This window comes from Stegostoma tigrinum, chromosome 29 (assembly GCF_030684315.1).
Source record: "Stegostoma tigrinum isolate sSteTig4 chromosome 29, sSteTig4.hap1, whole genome shotgun sequence".
Classification (NCBI taxonomy): Eukaryota; Metazoa; Chordata; class Chondrichthyes; order Orectolobiformes; family Stegostomatidae; genus Stegostoma; species Stegostoma tigrinum.
In genome coordinates this window covers 44,625,984-44,652,610 of record NC_081382.1, presented here as the reverse complement: position 1 = coordinate 44,652,610, position 26,627 = coordinate 44,625,984, and the positions used below count along the sequence as shown (strand labels likewise).

Sequence of the window (26,627 nt, the reverse complement as noted above, 5' to 3'; positions counted from 1 at the left end):
GCATCTGCTCCCAGGATGAGGCATTCCACTCCTGCACATCCCAGATGTCCAAGTTCTTCAAGGACCGCAACTTTCCCCCCACAGTGGTCGAGAACGCCCTTGACCGTGTCTCCCACAACTCATCCCTCACACCCTGCACCCCCCCCCCCCCCCGCCACAACCGCCCAAAGAGGATCCCCCTCGTTCTCACACTCCACCCCACCAACCTCCGGATACAACGCATCAACCTCCGACACTTCCGCCATCTACAATCCGACCCCACCACCCAAGACATTTTTCCATCCCCACCCCTGTCTGCTTTCCGGAGAGACCACTCTCTCCGTGACTCCCTTGTTCGCTCCACACTGCCCTCCAACCCCACCACACCCGGCACCTTCCCCTGCAACCGCAGGAAATGCTACACTTGACCCCACACCTCCTCCCTCACCCCTATCCCAGGCCCCAAGATGACTTTCCATATTAAGCAGAGGTTCACCTGCACATCTGCCAATGTGGTATACTGCATCCACTGTACTGGTGTGGCATCCTCTACATTGGGGAAACCAAGCAGAGGCTTGGGGACCGCTTTGCAGAACACCTCCGCTCGGTTCGCAATAAACAACTGCACCTCCCAGTCGCAAACCATTTCCACTCCCCCTCCCATTCTTTAGATGACATGTCCATCATGGGCCTCCTGCAGTGCCACAATGATGCCACCCGAAGGTTGCAGGAACAGCAACTCATATTCTGCTTGGGAACCCTGCAGCCCAATGGTATCAATGTGGACTTCACCAGCTTCAAAATCTCCCCTTCCCCCACCACATCCCAAAACCAGCCCAGTTCGTCCCCTCCCCCCACTGCACCACACAACCAGCCCAGCTCTTCCCCCCACCCACTGCATCCCAAAACCAGTCCAACCTGTCTCTGCCTCCCTAACCTGTTCTTCCTCTCACCCATGCCTTCCTCCCACCACAAGCCGCACCTCCATCTCCTACCTACTAACCTCATCCCACCTCCTTGACCTGTCCGTCTTTCCTGGACTGACCTATCCCCTCCCTTCCTCCCCACCTATACTCTCCTCTCCACCTATCTTCTTTTCTCTCCATCTTCGGTCCGCCTCCCCCTCTCTCCCTATTTATTCCAGAACCCTCACCCCATCCCCCTCTCTAATGAAGGGTCTAGGCCTGAAACATCAGCTTTTGTGCTCCTGAGATGCTGCTTGGCCTGCTGTGTTCATCCAGCCTCACATTTCGTTATCTTATTTCAAATAATAGGGTCAGTCATTTGAGCTTGAGAGCAGGAAGAATGTCACAGAGTCATAGAGCTGTACAGCATGGAAACAGAACCTTCAGTCCAATTCATCCATGCTAACCAGATACCCTCATTTAATTTAGTCCCTTTTGCCAGCATTTGGTCCATTATCCTTCTAAACCCTTACTATCCATATATCCATCCAAATACCTTTTCAGTGTTCCTCTCGCTGCTTATTCCACCCTCTGCGTGAAAAAGTTGTCCCTTAGCTCCCTTTTGAATCTTTCCCCTCTCAACGTAAACCTCTGCCCTCTCGTTTTGGACTCTCCTAAACTGGGGAAAAGACCTTGATTATTCACCCGATCCATATCCCTCATGATTTTATAAACATCACTAAGGTCACCCCTTAGCCTCTGACGCTCCAGGGAATATAGCCCCAGCCTATTCAGCCTCTCCCTCTAACTCAAACCCTCCAACCCTAGCAATATCTGTGTAAATATTTTCAAGCTTCACAACATCTTTCGTATAGGAGAGAGACCAGAATTGACCGGAACTGCAATATTCCAAAATTGGCCTCACCAATGTCCTGTACAGCTGCAACATGACGTCCCAACTCCTATACTCAATGCACTGACTAATAAAGGCAGTGTACCAAACATCTTCTTCACCGTCCTGTCTACTTCCAACTCCAGTTTCAAGGAACAATGAACCTACACCCCAAGGTCTCTTTGTTTGGCAACGCTCTCCAGGACCCTACCATTAAGTGTATAAGTCCTGCGTAATTTACTTCTCCAAAATAGAACACCTCACATTTTGCTAAATTTAATTACATCTGCCAATACTCGGCCCATCTGATCAAGGGCCCGCTATACTCTAAGATAATCCTCTTCACTGTCCACTACATCACCTATTTTGGTGTCATCTACAAACTTACTAATCATACCTGCTATATTCACATCCAAATTATTTACATAAATGACAAAAAAAAGCACTGCACCCAAGGCAGCACACCACTGGCCACAGGTCTCCAGCCTGAAAAGCAATCCTCCACCACAAGTGTCTGTCTGCTACATTCAAGCCAATTCTACGAATCTTTGGAATTCTCTGCTGCAAAGATCTGTAGGTCTTCTGTCATTAAGTTTGTGTGAGAGAGAGGGAGATATGGATTTTTTTACACAATATCAGAATTGCTGCAAATGGAGATAGAGCAGGATAGTGGTGATGAAATTGAAGATTATTGATCTTGAATGTGCAGCTGGTTTGAGAGGCTGAATGGCCAATTCTTGCTCCTAACTTCTTTGTCTACTATAACATGTGATAGCAGGCTCTGAGGTAACATAAGCTGTTCTGTGAATACTGCTCTCTGAAGCCTTATATTCCGTGTCACAGTGGCATGAAACGAGTTGTTCATTTCTTGCACTGGGTCTTGGGCCACCCAGAACAACTATGCCCATTATGACCAAGGCAGGAGATCTATGATGTTCATGATTCATCTAAGTTTGACATTTCCTTTGGATCCACTGAAATATTTAACCACCCACAGGAGCTGAACATTGTCTCACAGTTTACTCTGTGTTCCTGACCTTTCAAAGCCAGCGTGGGTTTATGCTGGAAATTCTCATCAACAGAGAGACATGCAATTGTTAACTGGAATCTCCCAAGCTTCTGCTTTCTGGAGCCCTGTCAAACTTTCTTTCACAGGACTCTGCTGGAGGGGCCAATTGACAACTGTTCCTGAATTGGAGGGTGATAGCCACACAGGGTCATCACGTTCTGCTATCAGTCTTTGTTTTTTTAGATGCATTCATTCATGGGCTATGGAGTGTCACTGGCTGGGCCCAGCATTTATTCCCCGTCCCTTCCATCTTGAACTGCTGCAGTCCATGTGCTCTGGTAGGCACACAATGCCCTTAGGGAGGGAATTCCAGGATTTTGACCCTTTGACAGTGAAGGGACAGCGATATATTTCCAGGTCAGGATCGTGGGTGACTTGGAGGGGAACTTGCAGAGGGTGGTGTTCCCATGTATCTGATGCCTTTGTCCTTCTAGATGGAAGCACTCATGGGTTTGGAAGATGCCGTCTGAGAATCTTTGAATATCTGCAGTGCATCTTGTAGTTGGTACAAACAGTTGTTCCTGTGCCACAGAAAGAGGTTGATCAGCCCATCGTGTCTGTGCCAACTGAATGAATTAACCTGTATTCTAATCCTATTTCCCAGGCCTCACTTCTTGATTTTGCAGGTTCCACTGTTTCAGGAGCAGATCCAGGTTCCTTTTAAATAAGTCAAGGATTTCCACTTCAACCACCAAATAGAGCAGTGAATTCCAGAGACACCCCTCACCCTCTAGGAGGAAGGTTTCTCCTCATGGCCCCTTTAATTCCGTTTAAATCCAATCCCCTTCACTTAGTGCCCCCTGGTAAATGATCTCTGCTGGGGAAACAACTCCTCCTGGTTCACTGTCTGTCCAAGCCCCGCATTATTTTATATTCCTCAGTTACATCAGCCCATAGTTCCTTTTGTTATATTCAATCAATCCTACAAATCCAAACCTGTCTCAATCCTGCAATTTTCAAGCCTTGGTGACATTTCTGCAAATTTCTTCTGTACTGTCTCTGGAGCAATTGCAACCTTCCTATAATGTTGGGATCAGAATTGTACACAAACTTTTAGCACTGGCCTAGCTAGGGTCGATACAATGCCAGATGAAAACCGAAAGAACTCTGGATGCTGGAATTCAGGAACAAAAACAGAGTTGCTGGAAAAGCTCAGCAGGTCTGGCTGCATCTGTGAAGGAAAAAGCTGAGCTAACATTTCCGGTCCGGTGACCTTTCCTCAAAACTCAGAACTCAATTCTGAGGAAGGTTCACCAGACCTGAAACATTAACTCTGTTTCTTCATTCATAAAAGCTGTCAGACCTGCTGAGCTTTTCCCAACTACTTCTGTTTATGTTCCTGTATAATTCCACCATTAAATCACAGACACATGGACTCTCAGTACGGTATGGCTTCCACACACACCGACTTTCACTGGGGTACACACTGACTCTCACTGGCGTACAGTCCCGCACACACTGACTCTCACTGGGATACAGTCCCACACACACTGACTCTCACTGTGGTACGGCTCCCACACACACTGACTATCACTGGCGTACAGTCCCGCACGCACTGACTCTCACTGGGATACGGCTCCCACACACACTGACTCTCACTGTGGTACGGCTCCCACACACACTGACTCTCACTGTGGTACGGCTCCCACACACACTGACTCTCGCCGGGGTACAGTCCCACACGCACTGACTCTCACTGGGGTACAGTCCCACACACACTGACTCTCACTGGGATACGGCTCCCACACACACTGACTCTCACTGTGGTACGGCTCCCACACACACTGACTCTCACCGGGGTACAGTCCCACACACACTGACTCTCACTGGGATACAGTCCCACACACACTGACTCTCATTGGAATACATTCCCACACACACTGACTCTCTTTGGAATACATTTCCACACACACTGACTCTCTCTGGGGTACAATCCCACACACACTGACTCTCACTGGGGTACCACTCCCACATACACTGACTGTCACTGGGGTAAGGCTCCCACACACACTTATTCTCACTGGGGTACAGTCCACAGATACAGTGACTGTACAGGACTTCACAGTGTGACACTGACACACACACAGACACACACACACACACACACACACACACAAGCTGATGCTGAGTCACACATGGCCTCTGGGAGGTGGGAGGTGGGACCTGAGCCTCGATTTTCTGGGCCAGTGATAATGGAACAACCAGTAAACCACCAGACTGCACTGGCCTGACTGTACGATGGATGATCAGACAGGTTGTGAGAGTGGACAGATGCAGTATAATATGGATAAATGTGAGGTTAGCCCCTTTGGGAGCAAAAATAGGACAGCAGGTCACTATTCGAATTTTAAGGGGAAGCAATGGCCTAGTGGTATTATCACTACTGTCAGTCGAGACACCCTGGTAACGTTCTGGTGACTTGGGTTTGAATCTTGCCATGTCAGATGGTGGAATTTGAAAAAAATGTCTGGAATTAAGAATCCAATGATGACCGTGACTCCATTTTTGTTGATTGTTGTATAAACCCATCTGGTTCACTAATGTCCAATCGGAAAGGAAACTGCCATCATTACCTGGTCTGACCTACATGTGACTCCAGACCCACAGCATTGTGGTTGACTCTTAGCAACTCTCTGGGCAATAAACACTAGCCTTGCTTGTGATGCCCTCATTCTGTGAATGAGTAAAATAAAAGAATGGCTGTAAATTGAGAGAGGGGAATGTTTGGGTGCCCTCGTGCACTAGGTTCTGAAAGTAAGCGTGCAGGTGCAGCAGGCAGTGAAGAATACTAATTGTGTGTTGGCCTTCATAGAGAGAGGATTCGAGTACAGGAACAAGGTGGTTTTGCTGCGGTTATACAGAGCGTTGGTGAGGCCACACCTGGAGTATTGTATCAGTTTTGTCTCCTTATCTGAGAAAGGATATTTTTGTTGTGCAGTAGAGAGAGTGCAGTGAAGGTTTAGTTAGGATTATATTCACTGGAGTTTGGTAAAAGGAGAGAGAATCTCACACAGAATTCTGTGTCTCTGAGTGGGGTAGCGAGGGTATATGTAGGAAGGATGATTCACTGGCAGGGGTGTCCAGAACCAAGGATTGCAGTCTAAGGATACGGTGTGAACCGTTTAGGACTGAAATGAGGAGAAACATCTTCACCCAGAGAGTGGTGTGTCTGTGGAATTCGCTGCTACAGAAAGCTTGTCTTCCAGTCACCATCTTCTGGTTTACTATGTGTGTTTGTTCTGTGGAGGGAATGAGTTCTTTGAGGAGAATAACTTCCCTCAGAGTGTCCTCTACAGTCTCTCTGTGAAATGCTCACATGTAGCAGTGAAAGTTATTTTGCCTCATCATCACAAATTCTGCCCAGGCCGCTTTGAGATACCTTGCACTTTCTATCTGTAAAAAAAAAGCCTCAGGGGCTAACTCACATGAACAGGGTTTTCTTTTCTTTCTCATACCCTCCATAGAATCCATAGAATCATCCTCAAAAAACATGTCACAAATTTCCTAAGGTTTGCTGGTTATCTGCTTTGGATAAGCAGTGTCCAGTTTTTTTATGACCACTTTGCATGCTCACTTATATTTTCAAAAGAAAGAAGAAATGCTTCGCTTTCATCACATTTTGGGAAGGTCGTGCACAAATTTAAACAGCTCAGAGTAGACACTGATCTTCCTCCATCTGAATGTTCCGACAGTCAGAGGCCCCTTGCTTCAATTCCAGCCTTTTAATCTGCTATTCCTTTTCTGCCTCCTTTCCAGTTGCTCAAAATTCTGTTTTACATTCCTTCCCATCTTTTTGGAGTCCTTGTTTTTCAAGTTTACGTTTTTCAGTTCTATTTCGTTTGGTTTTTCAAGCTGCTTCATCTCCAATTGAATTTCCACTAAATTCATTGAATCACCATTTTTTTAAAAATTGCTGTTCTTTCAATTTCAAACATTATGTTATTACCTTCATTGCATCTGTCATCCTAGCCCCTACTTTTAACTCCAACTGTAGTTCCTCTGTCAAGTCAAATTAACTTAATCTTGGTTGTTTCTTGTAAATTGCTCAGGGATAAATTTTCCACCTCCAAAAATTCTTAGCAACTGCCAAAGTTTGAAAAATAATGCACAAGAAACCCTGTTATCCTTCTCTTATTACTAATACCCAACTTCAAATAAACGAATGACCTTGTTGGTAATCTGCTTCATGTCCCCTCCTTTGATGTAATAACTGACCTAGAGGGGAGCTCTATTGCCATAGTTCCATGACTCCATGGGTTACCACACCAAATCAAAAAATCTTTTCCTATTTACCAAGATGTCTCATTAAATAGCTTATCTAAATCAGGTTTTTAATGAAATGAGCTACCAATTGGGTTTATATTTGCATTTATTGGATTATTATCAAAATAAAATGTATGTAATGAATATTCAACATTTGGTTAACATTTGGTCAACAATATAGCTGTGTAAATGTTTATTCCTTAAAATATTTATTGGCAAATGGATCTGGAAGGCAAAAGAATAGATCTTAAAACATTCCAGAGCCTATTACTTTGATGTATGTACATGTGGTCATATTATGAATCACACACAGGTGTCTCTGGAGTCTTGACAGACACAGCTTGCTCAGGAAATAGAGTAATGAAAAGTTCCTGCAATCACTCTTTCAGAAGAACAAACAGATTTCACTCTGGATGCAAAAAGAGAGCTCTTTTCAGGAAGAGGAAAGATCAGCTGGGTAGCAGTCCTTTGCAGGATTCTTGTCCCCAACTAATTCCAGATACCCAGAACACTCTCATATAGCCAGTGTTGAAACAACTCCAGTATGGTGGGCAGCAGTCCAAGCTGTTAACAATAATCACATAATTTCTAGGAAGCCATGTTACAGAATTCTTCAGTGTCCACAGTGACCTTTCATTGACCTGCATACATAAATCACCACAATCTGAAATAAATTCCTTTCTCCACAATCCTTCAAATATTAAACATGAAGCAGCTGTGAACACGGTGACACACACACATGCAGACACACACACACACACAAACTCTCTCTCTGTCACATGTAGTCACAGAACACACACATACTCTCTCACACACACACAGAAACACACAAATGGAGCGGACAGGAGGTGATACTGAGACACACAGACTCTACAGGAGCTGAGACACAGACACTCCTAGGCTGTACCATATCAGACAGCAGTAAATTGTTGCTATTTATATACATAGTCAGTTGTGGTTTATTTGTCGTGACTCCAGATCCTGATCCTGAAGCCTGATTTGAAAGGGTTCAGTTTGTTTCATTGCTCTGTGAACTGCTTAAATTCCTTGGTATTACTTTAGCTGAATACAACTATGAAGAGAAACACAGAAATGAGGGGAATCTGGGGCTGTGTTGGATGTAATACTTGTTATTGAGTCATTGCATTGTACAGCACAGAAACAGGCCCTTTGGTCCAACACGTCCATGCCAACCAGACATTTAATCTGACCCTAGTCCCGCTTGCCAGCATTTGGCCCATAACCCTCTAAACCTTTTCTATTCGTATACCCATCTGTTGAAATTGTACCTATCTCCACCACTTCCTTTGGCAGCTCATTCCATACAAGCACCACCCTCTGTGTGGAAAAAATATCCTTCAGGTCCTTTTTAAATCTTTCCCCTCTTACCTTAGACCCATGCCCTCTTTAGACTCCCCAAACCTAGAATGCTGTGAAAAGTCTCTGTGAAACACTCAGACCATTACCCTCCAGAGACTTAGATTTGCACCAGGCACTCTCAGCTGATCAAATCATTGAGTAGGTGAGTGGAATATTACCTTGATGCTGGGATATAACAGTCTGAATGTTATCCTTGCGTAATATACAGTTCTGATTTGACCATATCTGTTGTAGTGTCTTCAATCCTCTCCACTGCACTTCAGGAATGACAATCAGAGAGAGAAAGCCAAAGAAAGGCTTTCATTTATATAGTGCCAGTTATGACCTCAAATTATGTTACAGCCAGTGAAATCCCATTGTAATTTGGAGGGATTGGCCTAAGATGGGAGTAGAGGTGAGTGACCAGAATGACAAAAGGGTTAACTCAACCCCACTGCTGGCATCTGCATAGATAACACCCTTTCTCAGCTTCAGTCAGTTCTAACAAAAGGTCACTGGATTTGAAGCATTAACTCTGTTTCTCTCTCCACAGAAAGTGCTACACTTAGAGTCATAGAGTCATACAGTACAGAAACAGATCCTTTGGTCCAACAAGTCCGTGCCGAACATAATCCCAAACTAAACCAGTCCCACTTACCTGCTCCTGGCCCATATCACTCAAAACCTTTCCTATTCATGTACTTATCTAAGTGTCTTTTAAACATTGCAACTGTACCCACATCCAACACTTCCTCAGGAAGTTCATTCCACACGAGTAACTCTCTGTGTGAAAAAATTGCCCCTCATATCTTTCTGAAATCTCTCTCCTCTCACCTTAAAAATATGCACTCCAGTCTTGATTTCCAACATCTGCAGTTCTTTGTATTATTGAAATGATAAAGTCAGATCACCAGGATCAGTCTCCTCCTATCCTGAATCTCAAACAATGACAGTGACCAAGGGAATTAAAATGATTAAAGGGTTTCATTTCAATGTCTCCTCTTTACGTGATGAGGAACTGCAGTGAATGTGGAGGACTGGAGACCCTGGGATTGTCCTCCTGGGAGCAGAGAAGGTTAAGGGGAGATTTAATCAAGTTTTTCCAGATCGGTGGAGGGTTTGATCAAGTCAAGTGGAGAAACTGTTTGCTGGGGCAGGAGAATCAGTGACCAAAGGTGTGCAGCTTGAAGGGAATCTGTAAAAGAACCAAAGGGGGAGAAGAGGACAATAAGACCATAAGACATAGGAGTGGAAGTAAGGCCATTCGGCCCATCAAGTCCACTCCGCCATTTAAATCATGGCTGATGGGCATTTCAACACCACTTCCCTGCACTCTCCCCGTAGCCCTTGATTCCTTTTGAGATCAAGATTTGTTGATGCTTTGAAGGCATCCAATGTCCTGGCCTCCACTGCACTCTGCGGCAATGAATTCCACGAGCCCACCACTCTCTGGCTGAAGAAATGTCATCTCATTTCAGTTTTAAATTTGCCCCCTCTAATTTTAAGGCTGTGCCCACGGGTCCTATTCTCCCCGCCTAATGGAAACAACTTCCTAGCGTCCACCCCTTCTAAACCAATATTTTTGATGCAGTCAGTTGTTGTATTATCTGGACCAGGTTGCCTGAAAGGGCAGGAACCTTCCAAACGGAATTGGTGAAATATGCCAAGAGGAAACAGAACAGAGTAACAGGGGAATGGGAGAGAACTGGAACTAATTGTATTTACAGTGAAGAATAAGAGTTGGGAGTGAAAACTGTTCAAAGTACTAGTCAAACCACAGGAACATCGTGAAACAGTTTGGACCCCTTGAGGAAAGATAGACTGGCATTGGAGTCAAACCAGAGAAGGTTTGCATGGACTGTGTTACGAGGAGAGAATGTGTGGATTGGGTTGTAGTAAAGGTCCAGTGAACCAGATAGGTTTTTCTGACAATCGACAATGGTTTCGTTGGCATCATTTGCCTCCTAATTCCATGCATGTATTGAATTCAGATTCCATCATCTATTGTGGTGTGATTCAAACGTGGGTCCCAGAACATTACCTGGGTCACTGAAGTAACAAACCAGTGATTATACCACCAGGCCACTGCATCCCCAAATAAAGTTGAGAAGAAAGAGAGAAACCTCATTGAAACATACAAATTCTTGGTGAGCTTGATAGGGGAGATGTGGAGAGGTTGTTTCCCCCTGTGGAAGAGTCAAGGACAAGAGGGTATAATTTCAGGATGAGGAGTTGAACATTTAAGACAGCAATGAGGAGGAATATCTTCTCTCAGAAGGGAGTGAATCTGTCGAATTCTTTACCACTCAGGGCTGGAGGGACTGGGTTGTTCGATATTTTCCAGGCTGAGATGCACAGATTTTTAATCAGGAAGCCGATCAGAAGTTATGGGAAAAGGCAGAAAGTGGAGTTAAGGATTATCAGATCAGCCATGGCCTCTTTAAATGGAGAAGCAGACTTGATGGTTCAAATGGCCTAATTCTGCTGCTACATAAAAGAAACACAGAAACTAGGAGCAGGAGTAGGCCATTCGACCCTTCGAACCTGCTCCACCATTCAATATGATCGTTACTGGTCATCCATTTTTGTATCCACTTTCTCCCCTACTCTTTGATATCTTCAATTCTAAGAAATGTCTTCCCGGAAAATGTTTGGCCTCAACACCTTCAATGGCAGAGGGGATGTGACAGCCAAGTGTCTCACAGTCTTACCTTTCAAAGAGCCAGCACATACTTGATAGGCTGAATGTGTCATTCTATGATTCTGACTTCCATCACCGCAGCTGTCCGGGGAATGCTTTACTATGCAATGTAGCCATCTTTAAGCTAAGAGCCAGTGGGTAAATATGGAGACAAGTTTTGTTATTAGTGTTTAAAAGTAAATTGGCTATTGTCAGCCTGTGTAAGGTGAGTTGGGAATGTGGCGTGCGGATGATGAGTCAGGAAGAATGTGTTCCTGGAAAGTCAGGCAGTTCTCAGCTGAATGATAATCACCATCTTTTCATTCAACAGTGGAGCCAGTGGATGTCCTGAAAGTTCTAGAACTTCACAATTTACCTGAAGGAATAGAGAGAACGACAGGATTTTGTGCCAACCGAAAGACATCAAGGACCGCAGATGTTGCCTACACAGTAACCAAATCAGCACAGCTCAGTGCTCCAACCAAACAGTTATACCCAGGTAAGACCAGTCCTCTTTATGTCTCTTTGCATTGTGCAATGAAAATAATTTGTGATCTCCATAGTAAACGAACTGGAGAAGAGAGATCATAACATGGTAGAACATAGAACAAAGAACAAAGAAAATTACAGCACATGAACAGGCCCTTCGGCCCTCCAAGCCTGTGCGATTCAGATCCTCTATCTAAACCTGTCGCCTATTTTCCAAGGTTCTATATCCGTCTGCTCCCTGCCGTTCCATGTATCTGTCTCGACACATCTTAAAGGATGCTATTGTGTCCGCCCCTACCACCTCCACTGGCAACGTATTTCAGGCACCCACCACCCTCTGCATGTAGAACCTTCCATGCATATCTCCCTTAAACTTCTCCCCTCTCACCTTGAAATCGTGATCCCCTAGTAATTGAGTCCCCAACTCTGGGAAAAAGCTTCTTACTATCCATCCTGTCTATACCTCTCATGATTTTGTAGACCTCAATCAGGACCCCCTCAACATCCGTCTTTCTAATGTAAAAAATCCTAATCTACTCAACCTGTCCTCATAGCTAGCGCCCTCCATTCCAAGCAACATCCTGGTGAACCTCCTCTGCACCCTCTCCAAAGCATCCACATCCTTTTGGTAAAGTGGCGACTAGAACTGTATGCAGTATTTCAAATGTGGTCAAACCAAAGTCCTATACAACTGCAACATGCCCTGCCAACTCTTGTACTCAATACCCCGTACGATGAATGAAAGCATGTCGTATGCCGCCTTGACCATTCTATCGACCTGCGTTGCCACCTTCAGGGTACAATGGACCTAAACACCCAGATCTCTCTGTGCATCAATTTTCCCCAGGGCTTTTCCATTTACCATATACTTTGCTCTTGAATTGGATCTTCCACAATGCATCACCTCGCATTTGACTGGATTGAACTCCATCAGCCATTTCTCCTCCCAACTCTCCAATCTATCTGTGTTCTGCTGCATTCTCCAACAGTCCCTTTCACTATCTGCTGCGCCACCAATCTTAGTATCATCTGCAAACTTGTTAATCAGATCATCTGTACCTTCCTCCAGATCATTTATGTATATCACAAACAACAGTGGTCCCAACATGGATCCCTGTGAACGCCACTGGTCACAGCTCTCCATTTTGAGAAAGTCCCTTCTGGTCAGTGATAGGGGTGTGTCAATAATGAGTGTGTGTCAGTGAGGGCGGTGTGTTTGTGAAGGCGGCGTGTCGGTGATGAGGGTGTGTCACTGAAGGCAGTGTGTTGGTGATGGAAGCATGATGGTGATGGGGGTGCGTCGGTAATAGGAGTATGTTTGTGAGATGAAAGTGTCGGTGACGGGTGTGTGTCGGTGACGGGGGCGTGTCGGTGACGGGGGCGTGTCGGTGACGGGGGCGTGTCGGTGACGGGGGCGTGTCGGTGACGGGGGCGTGTCAGTGAAGGCGGTGTGTTGCTGATGCGAGCGTAATGGTGATGGGGTGCGTCAATGATAGGAGTATGTTTGTGAGATGAAAGTGTGAGTGACGGGCGAGTGTCGGTGACGGAGGCGTGTCGGTGATGGGACTGTGTTGGTGGTGGGGGTGTCTCGGTGATGGGGTGTGTCAGTGACGGGGGTGAGTCGGTGATAGGGTTTGTCAGTGATGGGGGTGTGTCGGTGATGGGGGCGTGTCGGTGACGGGGGCGTGTCGGTGACGGGGGCGTGTTGGTGACGGGGGCGTGTCGGTGACGGGGGCATGTCGGTGACGGGGGCATGTCGGTGACGGGGACGTGTCGGTGACGGGGGCGTGTCAGTGAAGGCGGTGTGTTGGTGATGGGAGCGTAATGGTGATGGGGTGCGTCAATGATAGGAGTATGTTTGTGAGATGAAAGTGTGAGTGACGGAGGCGTGTCAGTGACGGGGGCGAGTGTCGGTGACGGAGGCGTGTCGGTGATGGGACTGTGTTGGTCGTGGGGGTGTCTCGGTGATGGGGTGTGTCAGTGACGGGGGTGAGTCGGTGATAGGGTTTGTCAGTGATGGGGGTGTGTCGGTGATGGGGGTGTGTCGGTGATGGGGGTGTGTCGGTGATGGGGGTGTGTCGGTGATGGGGGTGTGTCGGTGATGGGAGCGTGTCGGTGATGGGAGCGTGTCGGCGATGTGGCAGGAGGGGCTGGATTGTTCGATATTTTCCAGGCTGAGATGCACAGATTTTTAATCAGGAAGCAGATCAGGAGTTAAGGGAAAAGGCAGAAAGTGGAGTTAAGGATTATCAGATCAGCCATGGTCTCTTTAAATGGAGAAGCAGACTTGATGGTTCAAATGGCCTAATTCTGCTGCTACATAAAAGAAACACAGAAACTAGGAGCAGGAGTAGGCCATTCGACCCTTCGAACCTGCTCCACCATTCAATATGTCGGTGTGTCGGTGATGGGGGCATGATGGTGATGGGGATGCGTCAATGATAGGAGTATGTTTGTGAGGTGAAAGTGTGAGTGACGGAGGCGTGTCGGTGACGGGGGCGTGTGTCGGTGATGGGACTGTGTCGGTGGTGGGGGTGTCTTGGTGATGGGGTGTGTCGGTGACGGAGGTGTGTCATTGACAGGGGCGTGTGTCGGTGATGGGACTGTGTCGGTGGTGGGGGTGTCTCGGTGACGGGGTGTGTCGGTGACAGGGGTGTGTCGGTGACAGGGTGTGTCGGTGATGGGGGTGTGTCGGTGATGGGGGTGTGTTGGTGATGGGAACGTGTCGGCGATGGGGGCATGTCAGTGATGGGGCAGGGTCACTGACCCATCGGGGTGACAGGCATGTGTCGGTGATGGGGGTGCGTTGGTGATGGGTGTGTGTCGGTCATGGGGGTCTGTCAGTGATGAGGGTGTGTCGGTGATGGAGGTGTGTCGGTGATGGGGGTGTCGGTAATGGGGTGTGTCGGTGATGGGAATGGGTCAGTCATGGGCACATGTTGGTGACAGTGGTGTGTTGGTGTTGGGGTCATGTCGATGACGGGGTGGTGTCGGTGATGGGACTGTGTCGGTGGTGGGGGTGTCTCGGTGATGGGGTGTGTCGGTGCCGGGGGTGAGTCGGTGATAGGGTTTGTCAGTGATGGGGGTGTGTCGGTGATGGGGGTGTGTTGGTGATGGGCGTGGGTGGGTGAAGGGAGTGTGTCGGTGATGGGAACGTGTCGGCGATGGGGGAGGGTCATTGATGGGGGTGTGTTGGTGATGTGGGGGCGTGTCGGTGATGGGGTTGTGTTGGTGATGGGAGCAAGTCGGAGATGGGGGTGTGTTGGTGAAGGCGGTGGGTTGGTGATGGGGGCGGGATGGTGATGTGGGTGTGTCAGTGATAGGAGTATGTTTGTGAGATGAAAGGATTGGTGACGGGGATGTATCTGCGATGGGGGTGTATCGGAGATAGGGGTGTGTCAGTGATGGGAATGGGTCAGTCATGGGCACGTGTTGGTGACAGTGGCGTGTCGATGATGGGGTCGTGTCAGTGACGGGGGCGTGTGTCGGTGACGGGGGCATGTCGGTGACGGGGGTGTGCTAATGATGGGGCGGGTCGGTGACGGGAGCGTGTCAGTGATGGGGGTTGGTCAGTGATGGGGACGTGTCGGTGATGGGCGTGTCGGTGATGGGGGTGTGTCGGTAATGGGGGCATGTGAGTGACGGGGGTGTGTCGGTGACGGGGGTGTGCTAATGATGGGGCGGGTCGGTGACGGGGGCGTGTCGGTGATGGGGGTTGGTCAGTGATGGGGACGTGTCGGTGATGGGCGTGTCGGTGATGGGGGTGTGTCGGTAATGGGAGCATGTGAGTGACGGGGGCGTGTCGGAGACAGGGGCGGTTCGGTGACGGGGGATGTGTCGGTGATGGGGGCTTGTCAGTGACGGGGGTTGTGTTGGTGATGGGGGTGTGTCACTGACAGGGGGCGGGTCAGTGACGGGGGCGGGTCGGTGACAGGGCCGGGTCGGTGACAGGGGCATGTCAGTGACAGGGGGTGTGTCGATGACAGAAGTGTGTCAGTGATGGGGGGGTGTCAATGATGGATTGTGTCAGTGATGGGTGTGTCACAATTCCATTGAAAGTTCTCCTCATCACCTGATTCTTGGACTGTGTTTCAGTCTCTCAGATCACCAGTTGTGGGAATCACCCGGTTAGCATTCACCCTGCCGAGAAGTTTACCTGTTTGTTCTTTTTCTATAGTTCAGGGAGCATTTCCCTCGATCTTTCCTCCTTCTAGGAATTAACATATTGAAAGCCCATTTCACCTTCCGTCACACAACCGTATCCTTCCTTCGTTACTATGACCCCAATTGCACACAATATTCTCCATGTGTTTGCACTCAGAACCTGTAATTATACTGAGTTTGCCACTTGTATCAGAAACACCCTTTGCAATATTGATGCACTTTAGCATCTTGTGTACTACTGACAACAGGATATGGGGCCTGTAATTCTTCATTTTCTCTTTCCTAACTTTTTTAAAAAGCAGGGATTTTAGTAAAATGTTAGATTCAGCCTGCATTTATTTTGTACCTGACTTTGTAAGTGAAGAACTGTCTTTTGGGGTTTACATTTAAAGACATCGCCTTTGAAAAGTCACTATTTTGCAATGGCAATATCAGACAATCCTGGCTGCAGTCCATCAGCTGCAAGGGACTTGGTGATTTTTAGTCCCATTAATTTCTCTAGTACTTTTACTTTCCTCATACTAAATACTTGAGGTTCTTCACTCCCACTATACCGTTGCTTCCACACTATTTCCGGAATGTTCTATGTTTTCTGCTGTGAAGCCAGACACAAAATATTTATTTAAGGCCTGCCATTTCCTTACTGTATTATCATCACTTTTACCCAGTCTCAAGGGGGGGGACATGTTTGCTTTTACTACTGTCTACTTTTTTAAAACACTGGATAAAGTTCTTCCAGTCTGTTTTTTTCAAAGATTTCCTGCTACTTCGTCCCTCTTTATCCATTCCTCGCTCCTCTGTTGCGGATTTTTAAAACTTCTCCTTGGCAAATATTACCATCAAAACTGGTTCTTTAAATCTAATCTGTCCAGTTGGTCATTGCTGTAACACACGTCCAGTGGAGTTTTATTTTTCACTTCCCAATGGGATTTATTTGTTGGGAATTATGATCTTTAAAAAATGTTTGCTATTACTATCTATCATCTCACCCTTTAATCTAATTTTGCAATCTATGGCAAATAAGGGATGTCCCACACCCTTGTAATTGGCTTTATTTGGAAGGCCTAGCTTTGAAGTTTACCACATCATTCTCAAAGTTGAGATCATAGATGACCTTAGGGCTTGGATTAGTACCTGGGAGAGTGATGTTATTGCTATTACAAGACGTCGTTGGAGGAAGGGCAAGATTGGCAACTAAATATCCCAGGATATCGATGTGTCAGACGGGATAGAGCGGGAGGTAAAAGGGTTGGAGGAGCTGCATTACTGGCCAAAGAGGATATCACAGCTGTGCTGAAGGAGGGCACTATGGAAGACTCAAGCAGTGAGGCAATATGGGCAGAGCTCAGAAATAGGAAAGGTGTGGTAATAATGTTGGGGCTGTACTACAGGCCTCCCAACAGCGAGGTTGAGATAGAGGCACAAATATGTAGACAAATAATGGAAAGGTGTAGGAACAACGGGATGGTGGTGCTGGGAGATTTTAATTTTCCCAACATTGACTGGAATTCACTTAGTGTTAGGGGTTTAGATGGAGCAGAATTTGTAAGGAGCATTCAGGAGGGCTTTCTAGAGCAGTATGTAAATAGTCCAACTTGGGAAGGGGCCATACTGGACCTGGTGTTGGGGAATGAGCCCGGCCAGGTCGTTGAAATTTCAGTAGGGGATTACTTTGGGAATAGTGATCACATTTCTGTAAGTTTTAGAATACTGATGGACAAAGACGAGAGTGGTCCTAAAGGAAGAGTGCTGAATTGGGGGAAGGCCAACTGTAGCAAAATTCATCAGGAGCTGGGGAATGTGGATTGGGTGTAGCTGTTTGAGGGTGAATCCACATTTGATATGTGGGAGGCTTTAAAGAGAGGTTGACTGGAGTGCAGGACAGACATGTTGCTGGAAAAATGAGGGAGAGAAAGGACAAGATTAGGGAACCATGGATGACAGGTGAAATTGTAAAACTAGTAAAGAGGAGAAAGGAAGCATACGTAAGGTCCAGGCTTCTGAAAACAACAGAATCTGATCAGCAAGTTTGCTGATGACACTAAGATTGGTGGAGTAGTTGATAGTGAAGGGGACTGTCAGAAATTACAGCAGAATATAGATAGACTGGAGAGTTGGGCAGATAAATGGCAGATGGAGTTCAATCCGGGCAAATGCGAGGTGATGCATTTTGGAAGATCAAATTCAAGGGTGAACTATACAGTAAATGGAAAAGTCCTAGGGAAAATTGATGAACAGAGAGATCTGGGTGTTCAGGTCCATTGTTCCCTGAAGGTGACAACACAGGTCAATAGGGTGGTCAAGAAGGTATATGGCATGCTTTCCTTCATTGGGCGGGGTATTGAGTACAAGAGTTGGCAGGTCATGTTGCAGTTGTATAGGACTTTGGTTCGGCCACATTTGGAGTACTGTGTGCAGTTCTGGTCGCCACATTACCAAAAGGATGTGGATGCTTTGGAGAGGGTGCAGAGGTGGTTCACCAGGATGTTGCCTGGTATAGAGGGTGCTAGCTGTGAAGAGTGGTTGAGTAGATTAGGATTATTTTCATTAGAAAGACAGAGATTGAGGAGGGACCTGATTGAGGTCTACAAAATCATGAGGGGTATGGACAGGATGGATAGCAAAAAGCTTTTTCCCAGAGTGGGGGACTCAATTACTAGGGGTCATGAGTTCAAAGTGAGAGGAGGAAAGTTTAAGGGGGATATGCGAGGAAAGTTCTTTACACAGAGGGTGGTGGATGCCTGGAACGTGTTGCCAGCGGAGGTTGTAGACGTAGACACATTAGCGTCTTTTAAGATATATTTGGACAGGTACATAGATGGGCAGGGAGCAAATGGACACAGACCGTTAGAAAATAGGTGACAGGGTAGACAGTGGATCTTGATTGGCGCAGGCTTGGAGGGCCGAAGGACCTGTTCCTGTGCTGTAGGTTTCTTTGTTTCTTTGAAGCTTTGGAAGAATATCGGAAAATAGGACCAATCTGAGATGAGAAATTAAGAGGGCTAAAAGGGGTCCTGAAATATCTTTAGCAAACAGGGTTAAGGAAAATCCCAAAGCCGTTTATTCATGCATAAGGAGCAAGAGGGTAACTAGAGGAAGGGTTGGCCCACTCAAGGACAAAGGAGGAAAGTTTTGCGAGGAGTCAGAGAAAATGAGTGATATTCTTAATGAGTACATTGTGCTGGTGTTCACTGAGGAGAGGGACATGACGGATGTTGAGGTTAGGGTTAGATGTTTGATTACTGTACGTCAAGTTAGCACAAGGAGGGGAGAAGTGTTGGGTATTCTAAAAGGCATTAGGGTGGACAAGTCCCCAGGTTCAGATGAGATCTACCCCAGGTTCCTGAGGGAAGCGAGAACGGAAATAGCTGGGGCCTTAACAGATATCTTTGCAGCATCCTTGAGCACGGGTGATGTCTCGGAGGACTGGAGAATTGCTAATGTTGTCCCCTTGTTTAAGGAGGGTAGCAAGGATAATCCAGGTAATTATAGACCAGTGAGCCTGATGTCAGTGTTGGGGAAGCTGCTGGAGAAGATACTGAGGGATAGGATCTATTTACATTTGGAAGTAAATGGGCTTATTAGTGATAGGCAACATGGTTTTGTGCAGGAAAGGCCATGTCTTACCAACTTGATAGAATTCTTTGAGGAAGTGACAAAGTTGATAGATGAGGGAAGGGCTGTAGATGTCATATACATGGACTTCAGTAAGGCATTTGATAAGGTTTCCCATGGTAGGTTGATGGAGAAAGTGAATTTGCATGGGATCCAGGATGTACTAGCTAGATGGATAGAGAACTGGCTGGGCAACAGGAGACAGAGAGTTGTAGTGGAAGGGGATTTCTCAAAATGGAGAACTGTGACCAGTGGTGTTCCACGGGCATCTGTGTTGAGACCACTGTTGTTTGTGATATACATAAATGACACACCCCCGTTACCGACAATCTCCCGTCACCGACACACCACCATGTCTGACACACCCCCATTACCGACACAGCCCTATCACTGGCACACCCCCGTCATGGGCACACTCCCATCACCGACACAACCTGGTCACCAACACACGCTCATCACCGACACCCCCCCCGTCACCGACCCACCACCATCATTTGACACACCTCCATCACTGTTACACCTCCGACACTGACACACTCCCATCACTGACACACCTCCATCACCGACACACCACCGTAACCGACAGACCCCGTCACTGACACATCCTCATCACCGGCTCACCCGAATTACCGACTCTTCCCCATTACTGACAGGCCTCATCACCAACACATGTCTGTCACCGAAACATCTCAATCACCGACAGACCGCCTTCACCGACACAACCCTGTCACCAACACCGCCCCCATCACTAACACACTCCCATCACCGACACACCTTCATCACCGACACACTCCCACTACCAACACACCCGCATCACCAACACACTCATGTCACTGACACATTCCCATTACTGACACACCTCCATCACCAACACACCCACATCACTGACACACTCCCGTCACTGACACAACTCCATCACTGACAAACCCACATCACTGACACAATCTTGTCACCGACGCACCTCCATCACCAATACACTCTCATCACCGACACGCCCCCATCACCAACACACCCTGGTCACCAACACATGCCCGCCACCGACACCCCCCCGCCATTACTGACACATTCCCATCACCACCACATCTCCATCACTGACACAGCCCCATCACAGACACACCCCCATCACAGACACACCCTCATCACCGACATACCCCCAACACTGACCCACCCCCCCTTCACCAACACATCCCCTCACCAATAATCTCCTATCACTGACACACTGCCTTCACCAACACACCCACTTCACTAACCGACTCCCTTCACCAACAGACTCCCATCACCAACACACCCCTTCACCAAGACACCCGGTCAGCGACACAGCCCTGTGACCAACACACCCCTGTCACCGACACACCCCTGTCACTGACACCCTGTCACTGACATCCCCCCATCACTGACACATGCCCTTAACCGACACACTCGCGTCACTGACACACCTCTGTCACCGACACATACCCATCACCGACACACCTCCTTTACCAACACACCCCCTTCACCGACACACTCCTATCACCGACACACTCCCAACACCGACACACTGCTGTCACTGACGCACCTCTGTCACCAACACATACCCATCACCGACACACCCCCTTCACCGACACACTCCTATCACCAATACACTCCCAACATCGACACACCTCCGTTACCCACACACATCTATCACCAACACACCTCTTTCACTGACACACCCGTTCACCGACACACCCCCTTCACCAACACACCCCCTTCACCGACACACGCCCTTCGCCGACACACTGTACTCACCGACAACCCCCAACAAGCATGCTCTTCCATTCAGTAGGATCCCGGCTGATCTGAAGGGTCTGTAAAGATGGCAGTTCTCTGATTGGAGACAAATTGAAAGTGGTCCTCACCAGGGATTGATGTTGGGACCTTTCCTTTTTCTGATTTATGTAAACAATTTGGAGTTGTGTGTTGAGAGCAAAATTTGCATATGATACTGAGCTAGGGAGAATAATGAATTTTGGTCCATGAATTGCAACACATTGGTATGCTGGTGCAGCAAATAATCAGGTAAGCCCATGGAATGTTCTGATTTATCATGATGGAAATTGAATACAAAGATTGGAAGACTATACTTCATTTATATAGTGCGCTGAACAGATCACATTTGGAGTACAGTGTACCATACTCGTGTCTTTATCAAGGTAAATGTTAATGCATTGGAAGCAGTTCAAAGGTTTACCGGACCGATAGCTGGAATGGGACACAGTATGCGATGAGGAAAGGTTAGACAAGTTGGGCGTGTATCTACTGGAGTTTGGAAGAGGAAGATGCAATTTCTTTGAAACATAAGAAAATCTGGATGGGTGTAGGAATCACTGTTTAAAAATTGGGGTACCCATTTCAAATAGAGATGAGAAGAATTTCAGGGGGTTGTGAATCTTTGGAACTCTCTTCCTGGGAAGGTGGTAGAAGCAGAGTCCTTTGAGATTCTTAGAGAAAGGTTGGGAGATCTTTGACAAAGAGGCTGAAAGTGTATCAGTTGGTGGGGTGGGAGCAGATTGGAATGTGGATTTGAGGTTCCAGTAGATCTATTGTGATTGTCTGAAATCAGGAAGCCTGAAGGAGCATGTTCAGAAATAAATAAAAGTTGAAATTGATCAACACAATGTTTTAAAGTTCATCTCAATGGAACTGAATGAGAACAATCTTGGACGCCGTACTTCAAGGAGGAGATACTGATTTGGAAGGGTAGGAGAAGGGGTTGTAGTGAACATTCCTCAAATTGTTTCCAGGAATGAAAGTGTGAAATTATGAGACTGGATTGACTGCCTGGGTTCCCATTCCCCCGAGGAGAAAATTAAGAAGGAAGGGATGTCTGACTGAAAGATTTACAGTGATTCGACTGAGTCAACTGTGAGAAATTAATTCCTGCTAGGGAGGAGGTGTGCCTTGTCATTGGGGAAGAGTTCAGAATTAGAGACAGAAATAGAACATAGAACAGAATATTACAGCGCAGTACAGGCCCTTCAGCCCTCAATGTTGCGCCGACCTGTGAAACCAATCTGAAGCCCATCTAACCTACACTATTTCATTGTCATCCATATGTTCATCCAATGACCATTTAAATGTTCTTGAAGTTGGCAAGTCTACTACTGTTGCAGACAGGGTTGTTAGGAACGCGTACAATGTGTTAGGTTTTATTGGTAGAGGGATTGAGTTTCAGAGCCAAGAGGTCATGTTGCAGCTGTACAAAACTCTGGTGTGGCCGCACTTGAAGTATTGTGTACAGTTCTAGTCGTCGCATTATAGGAAGGATGTGGAAGCATTGGAAAGGGTGCAGAGGAGATTTACCAGGATGTTGCCTGGTATGGAGAGAATGTCTTATGAGGAAATGCTGACGGACTTGAGGCGGTTTTTGTTAGAGAGAAGAAGGTTAAGAGGTGACTTAATAGAGACATACAAGATGATCAGAGGATTAGATAGGGTGGACAGTGAGTGCCTTTTTCCTCATATGGTGATGCCCAGCATGAGGGGACATAGCTTTTAATTGAGGGGTGATAGACATAGGACAGATGTCAGAGGTAGGTTCTTTACTCAGAGAGTAGTAAAGGCATGGACTGCCCTGACTGCAATGTAAAAAACTAGACCTGGGTCTTTCAGGCCCAACATCAGGAAACACTTCCTCAGACAAAGTGTGAGTTAGAATCCAGAACTTTCTCTGTCCCAAAGGTCTTTGGAGCCGGGCAACCAAAGCAGAGGTGGATATTTTACTGGACAAGCATATCAGGGGTTGAGGGAGGGCACTCGGATTGCTGGCGTTACAAATTTACCATGACTGAAACAAGACAGAACAGGCCTAGGGGCTGATTGGCCGCCTCCCATTCCCAGTTCCCTAGTCCGCCTGTCCTGGGACCTGTGTCAGAGAGAAGGAATGCTGCAACTTTCGGACTTATATTAGAAACACCTTTTGGGAAATAATCCAGACTTCAGGGTGAAACACAGAAATCTGATTCCACACAACAATGACCAGAGCCTACACTCTTAGCCCACCATCTCCCTGATCTCCACCTCCCCCACCCCAAACACCCACCCTCCATCTTTTCCTCCCTGAGCTGCTGTCTCCATCTCCCCTCTCCACCTCCATCTCAACCACCTCCACCTCCTCTTCTCCCTTCCCCTCAACATCCTCCCTCCATCCTCCTCTGCTCCAACAGGAGACACCTTGCTGTCTCCTCCCACAGTCTACCATCCCCTCCCCTGTGTTGACCTCTCCATTCCCCCATCTCCACTCGTCCCATTTCTCCTCCCCCTGCCCCTCACCCCATCTTCACCCACCCATCTCCCCTCCCTCCTCTTTTCACCTTCTCCTCCCTTACCTTCACCGTCCCCTGTCTACACCCTCCCCCCATGTTTACACACCCTTCTCCATGTCTACCCCAACCCCCTGTCTGCAACCCCCATTCCCCCCTTGATGGTGATAGTTGAGTGCGGGGAGGGAGTGGTGGGGATTGGTCAGTGAGGCGGGAGGAGTGGGTAGGTGGGAGAGCAGACGGACAGGCTGTGTCAGGCCAAGGAAGTGGGGATGACAGGGAGGGTTGGTCATGGGTTGAGGCCAGGGGTGGGGAGATTTTGAAACTGGTAAAGACCACATTGAGACCATTGACTTCAAAATCTCCCCAGCCTAGGCCTCATCCCATGACCAACTCTCCCTTTCATCCCCGCCTCCTTGACCTGTCCATCTTCTCTCCCACCCCACCACTCCCTCCCTGCACTCACCTATCACCATCCTGCCTACCTTCCTCAACCCCACCCCCACCATTTATTTCAGAGCTCCCTTCCCCCTCCCCCATTTCTGAAGAGGGTCCTGATCTTGAAATGTCAGCTTTCCTGGACCTCTGATGCTGCCCGGCCTGCTGCGTTCAAAGAAGAACAAAGAACAAAGAAACCTACAGCACAGGAACAGGCCCTTCAGCCCTCCAAGCCTGCGCCGATCAAGATCCGCTGTCTAACCTGTCAAGTATTTTCTAACGGTCTATGTCCATTTGCTCCCTGCCCATCTATGTACCTGTCCAAATATATCCTAAAAGACGCTAACGTGCCTGCGTCTACTACCTCCGCTGGCAACGCGTTCCAGGCGCCCACCACCCTCTGTGTAAAGAACTTTCCACGCATATCTCCCTTAAACTTTCCTCCTCTCATTATGAACTCATGACCCCTAGTAATTGAGTCCCCCACTCGGGGAAAAAGCTTTTTGCTATCCACCCTGTCTATACCCCTCATGATTTTGTAGACCTCAATCAGGTCCCCCCTCAATCTCTGTCTTTCTAATGAAAATAATCCTAATCTACTTAACCTCTCTTCATAGCCAGCACCCTCCATACCAGGCAACATCCTGGTGAACCTCCTCTGCACCGTCTCCAAAGCATCCACATCCTTTTGGTAATGTGGCGACCAAAACTGCACACAGTACTCCAAATGTGGCTGAACCAAAGTCCTATACAACTGCAACATAACCTGCCAACTCTCGTACTCAATACCCTGTCCAATGAAGGAAAGCATGCCACTTGCCTTCTTGACCACCCTATTGACCTCTGTTGTCACCTTCAGGGAACAATGGACCTGAACACCCAGATCTCTCTGTTCATCAATTTTCCCTAGGACTTTTCCATTTACTGTATAGTTCACCCTTGAATTTGATCTTCCAAAATGCATCATCTCGCATTTTCCCGGATTGAACTCCATCTGCCATTTATCTGCCCGACTCTCCAGTCTATCTATATTCTGCTGTAATCTCTTGACAGTCCCCTTCAATATCTGCTCCTCCACCAATCTTAGTGTCATCAGCAAACTTGCTGATCAGATCACCTACACCTTCCTCCAGATCATTTACATATATTACAAACAACAGTGGTCCCAGCACAGGTCCCTGTGGAACACCACTGGTCACAGGTCTCCAATTTGAGAAACTCCCTTCTACTACTCCTCTCTGTCTCCTGTTCCCTAGCCAGTTTTTTTTATCCATCTAGCTAGCACACCCTGGACCCCATGTGACTTCACTTTATCAAACGCCTTACTGAGGTCCCTGTATATGACATCTACAGCCTTTCCCTCATCAATCAACTTTGTCACATCCTCAAAGAATTCTATTAAGTTGTTAAAACATGACCTTCCCTGCACAAAACCATGTTGCCTATCACTGATAAGCCCATTTTCCTCTAATTGGGAATAGATTCTATCCCTCAGTATCTTTTCCAGTAGCTTCCCTACCACTGACGTCAGGCTCACCGGTCAATAATACATCCTGCTCCACACTGTGTTATCACTGGCCCCAGCATCAACAGTTCTTACTATCAATGAGTTCAAATCTGAACGTTTAGTAGCTCTTTTATTTACTTCAGGGAGGTGGGCATCCCTGGCTGAGCCAGCGTTTATTATTCATCCTTGGTTGCCGCTGCTGTAGGTAGACTCACAATGTCCCTGAGGGAGGGAACTACTGGATTTTGACCCCGTGACAGTGATGGAACAGTGATATTTTTCCAAGTCAGGATGGTGAGTAGCTTGGAGGGGAATTTGCAGGGGGTGGTATTTCTGTGTATCTGCTGCCCTTGTCCTACTGGGTGGTAGGATCTAGATCACACTCCTGACTTAGACACCAGGTCTTGGGCTACACAGAACAACTGTGCTTCGTATGACCAAGGCAGGAGATCTACGATGTTCACAATTCATCTAATTTTGACATTTCCTTTGGATTCACTGAAATATTTAACCACTCACAGGAGCTGAACGCTGTCTCACAGTTACTCTGTGTTCCTGCCCTTTCAAATCCAGTGTAGGTTTATTCTAGAAATTCTCATCAACAGAGAGACATGCAATTGTTAACTGGAATCTTCCAAGCTTCTGCTTTCTGCCGCCCTGTCAAACTCTGTTTCACATGACTTTGCTGGAGGGGTCAATTAACAACTGTTCCTGAATTGGAGGGTGATAGCCACACAGGGTCATCACCTTCTGCTATCAGTCTTTGTTTTTTAAATGAATTTGTTCGTGGGCTGTTGGGTGTCACTGACTGGGCCGTCCCTTCCATCTTGAACTGCTGCAGTCCATGTGCTCTGGTAGACCCACAATGCCCTTGGGGAGGGAATTCCAGGATTTTGACCCTTTGACAGTGAAGGAACGGCGATATATTTCCAAGTCAGGATGGTGAGTGCCTTGGAGGGGAACTTGCTGGGGTCCATATATCTGAAC

General features: G+C 47.2%; 1 protein-coding gene across 2 annotated transcripts in view; it reads left to right on the top strand.

Annotated features, from left to right (window-relative positions):
• col5a1 (procollagen, type V, alpha 1) overlaps positions 1–26,627 on the top strand; it is a 322,312-nt gene that overhangs the window by 29,246 nt on the left and 266,439 nt on the right. For both annotated transcript variants that reach the window (XM_059638382.1, XM_059638381.1), the window contains exon 2: positions 11,479–11,646. In XM_059638382.1, coding sequence (XP_059494365.1) covers positions 11,479–11,646 — 168 coding nt within the window. The remainder of the gene's footprint in view (positions 1–11,478; positions 11,647–26,627) is intronic.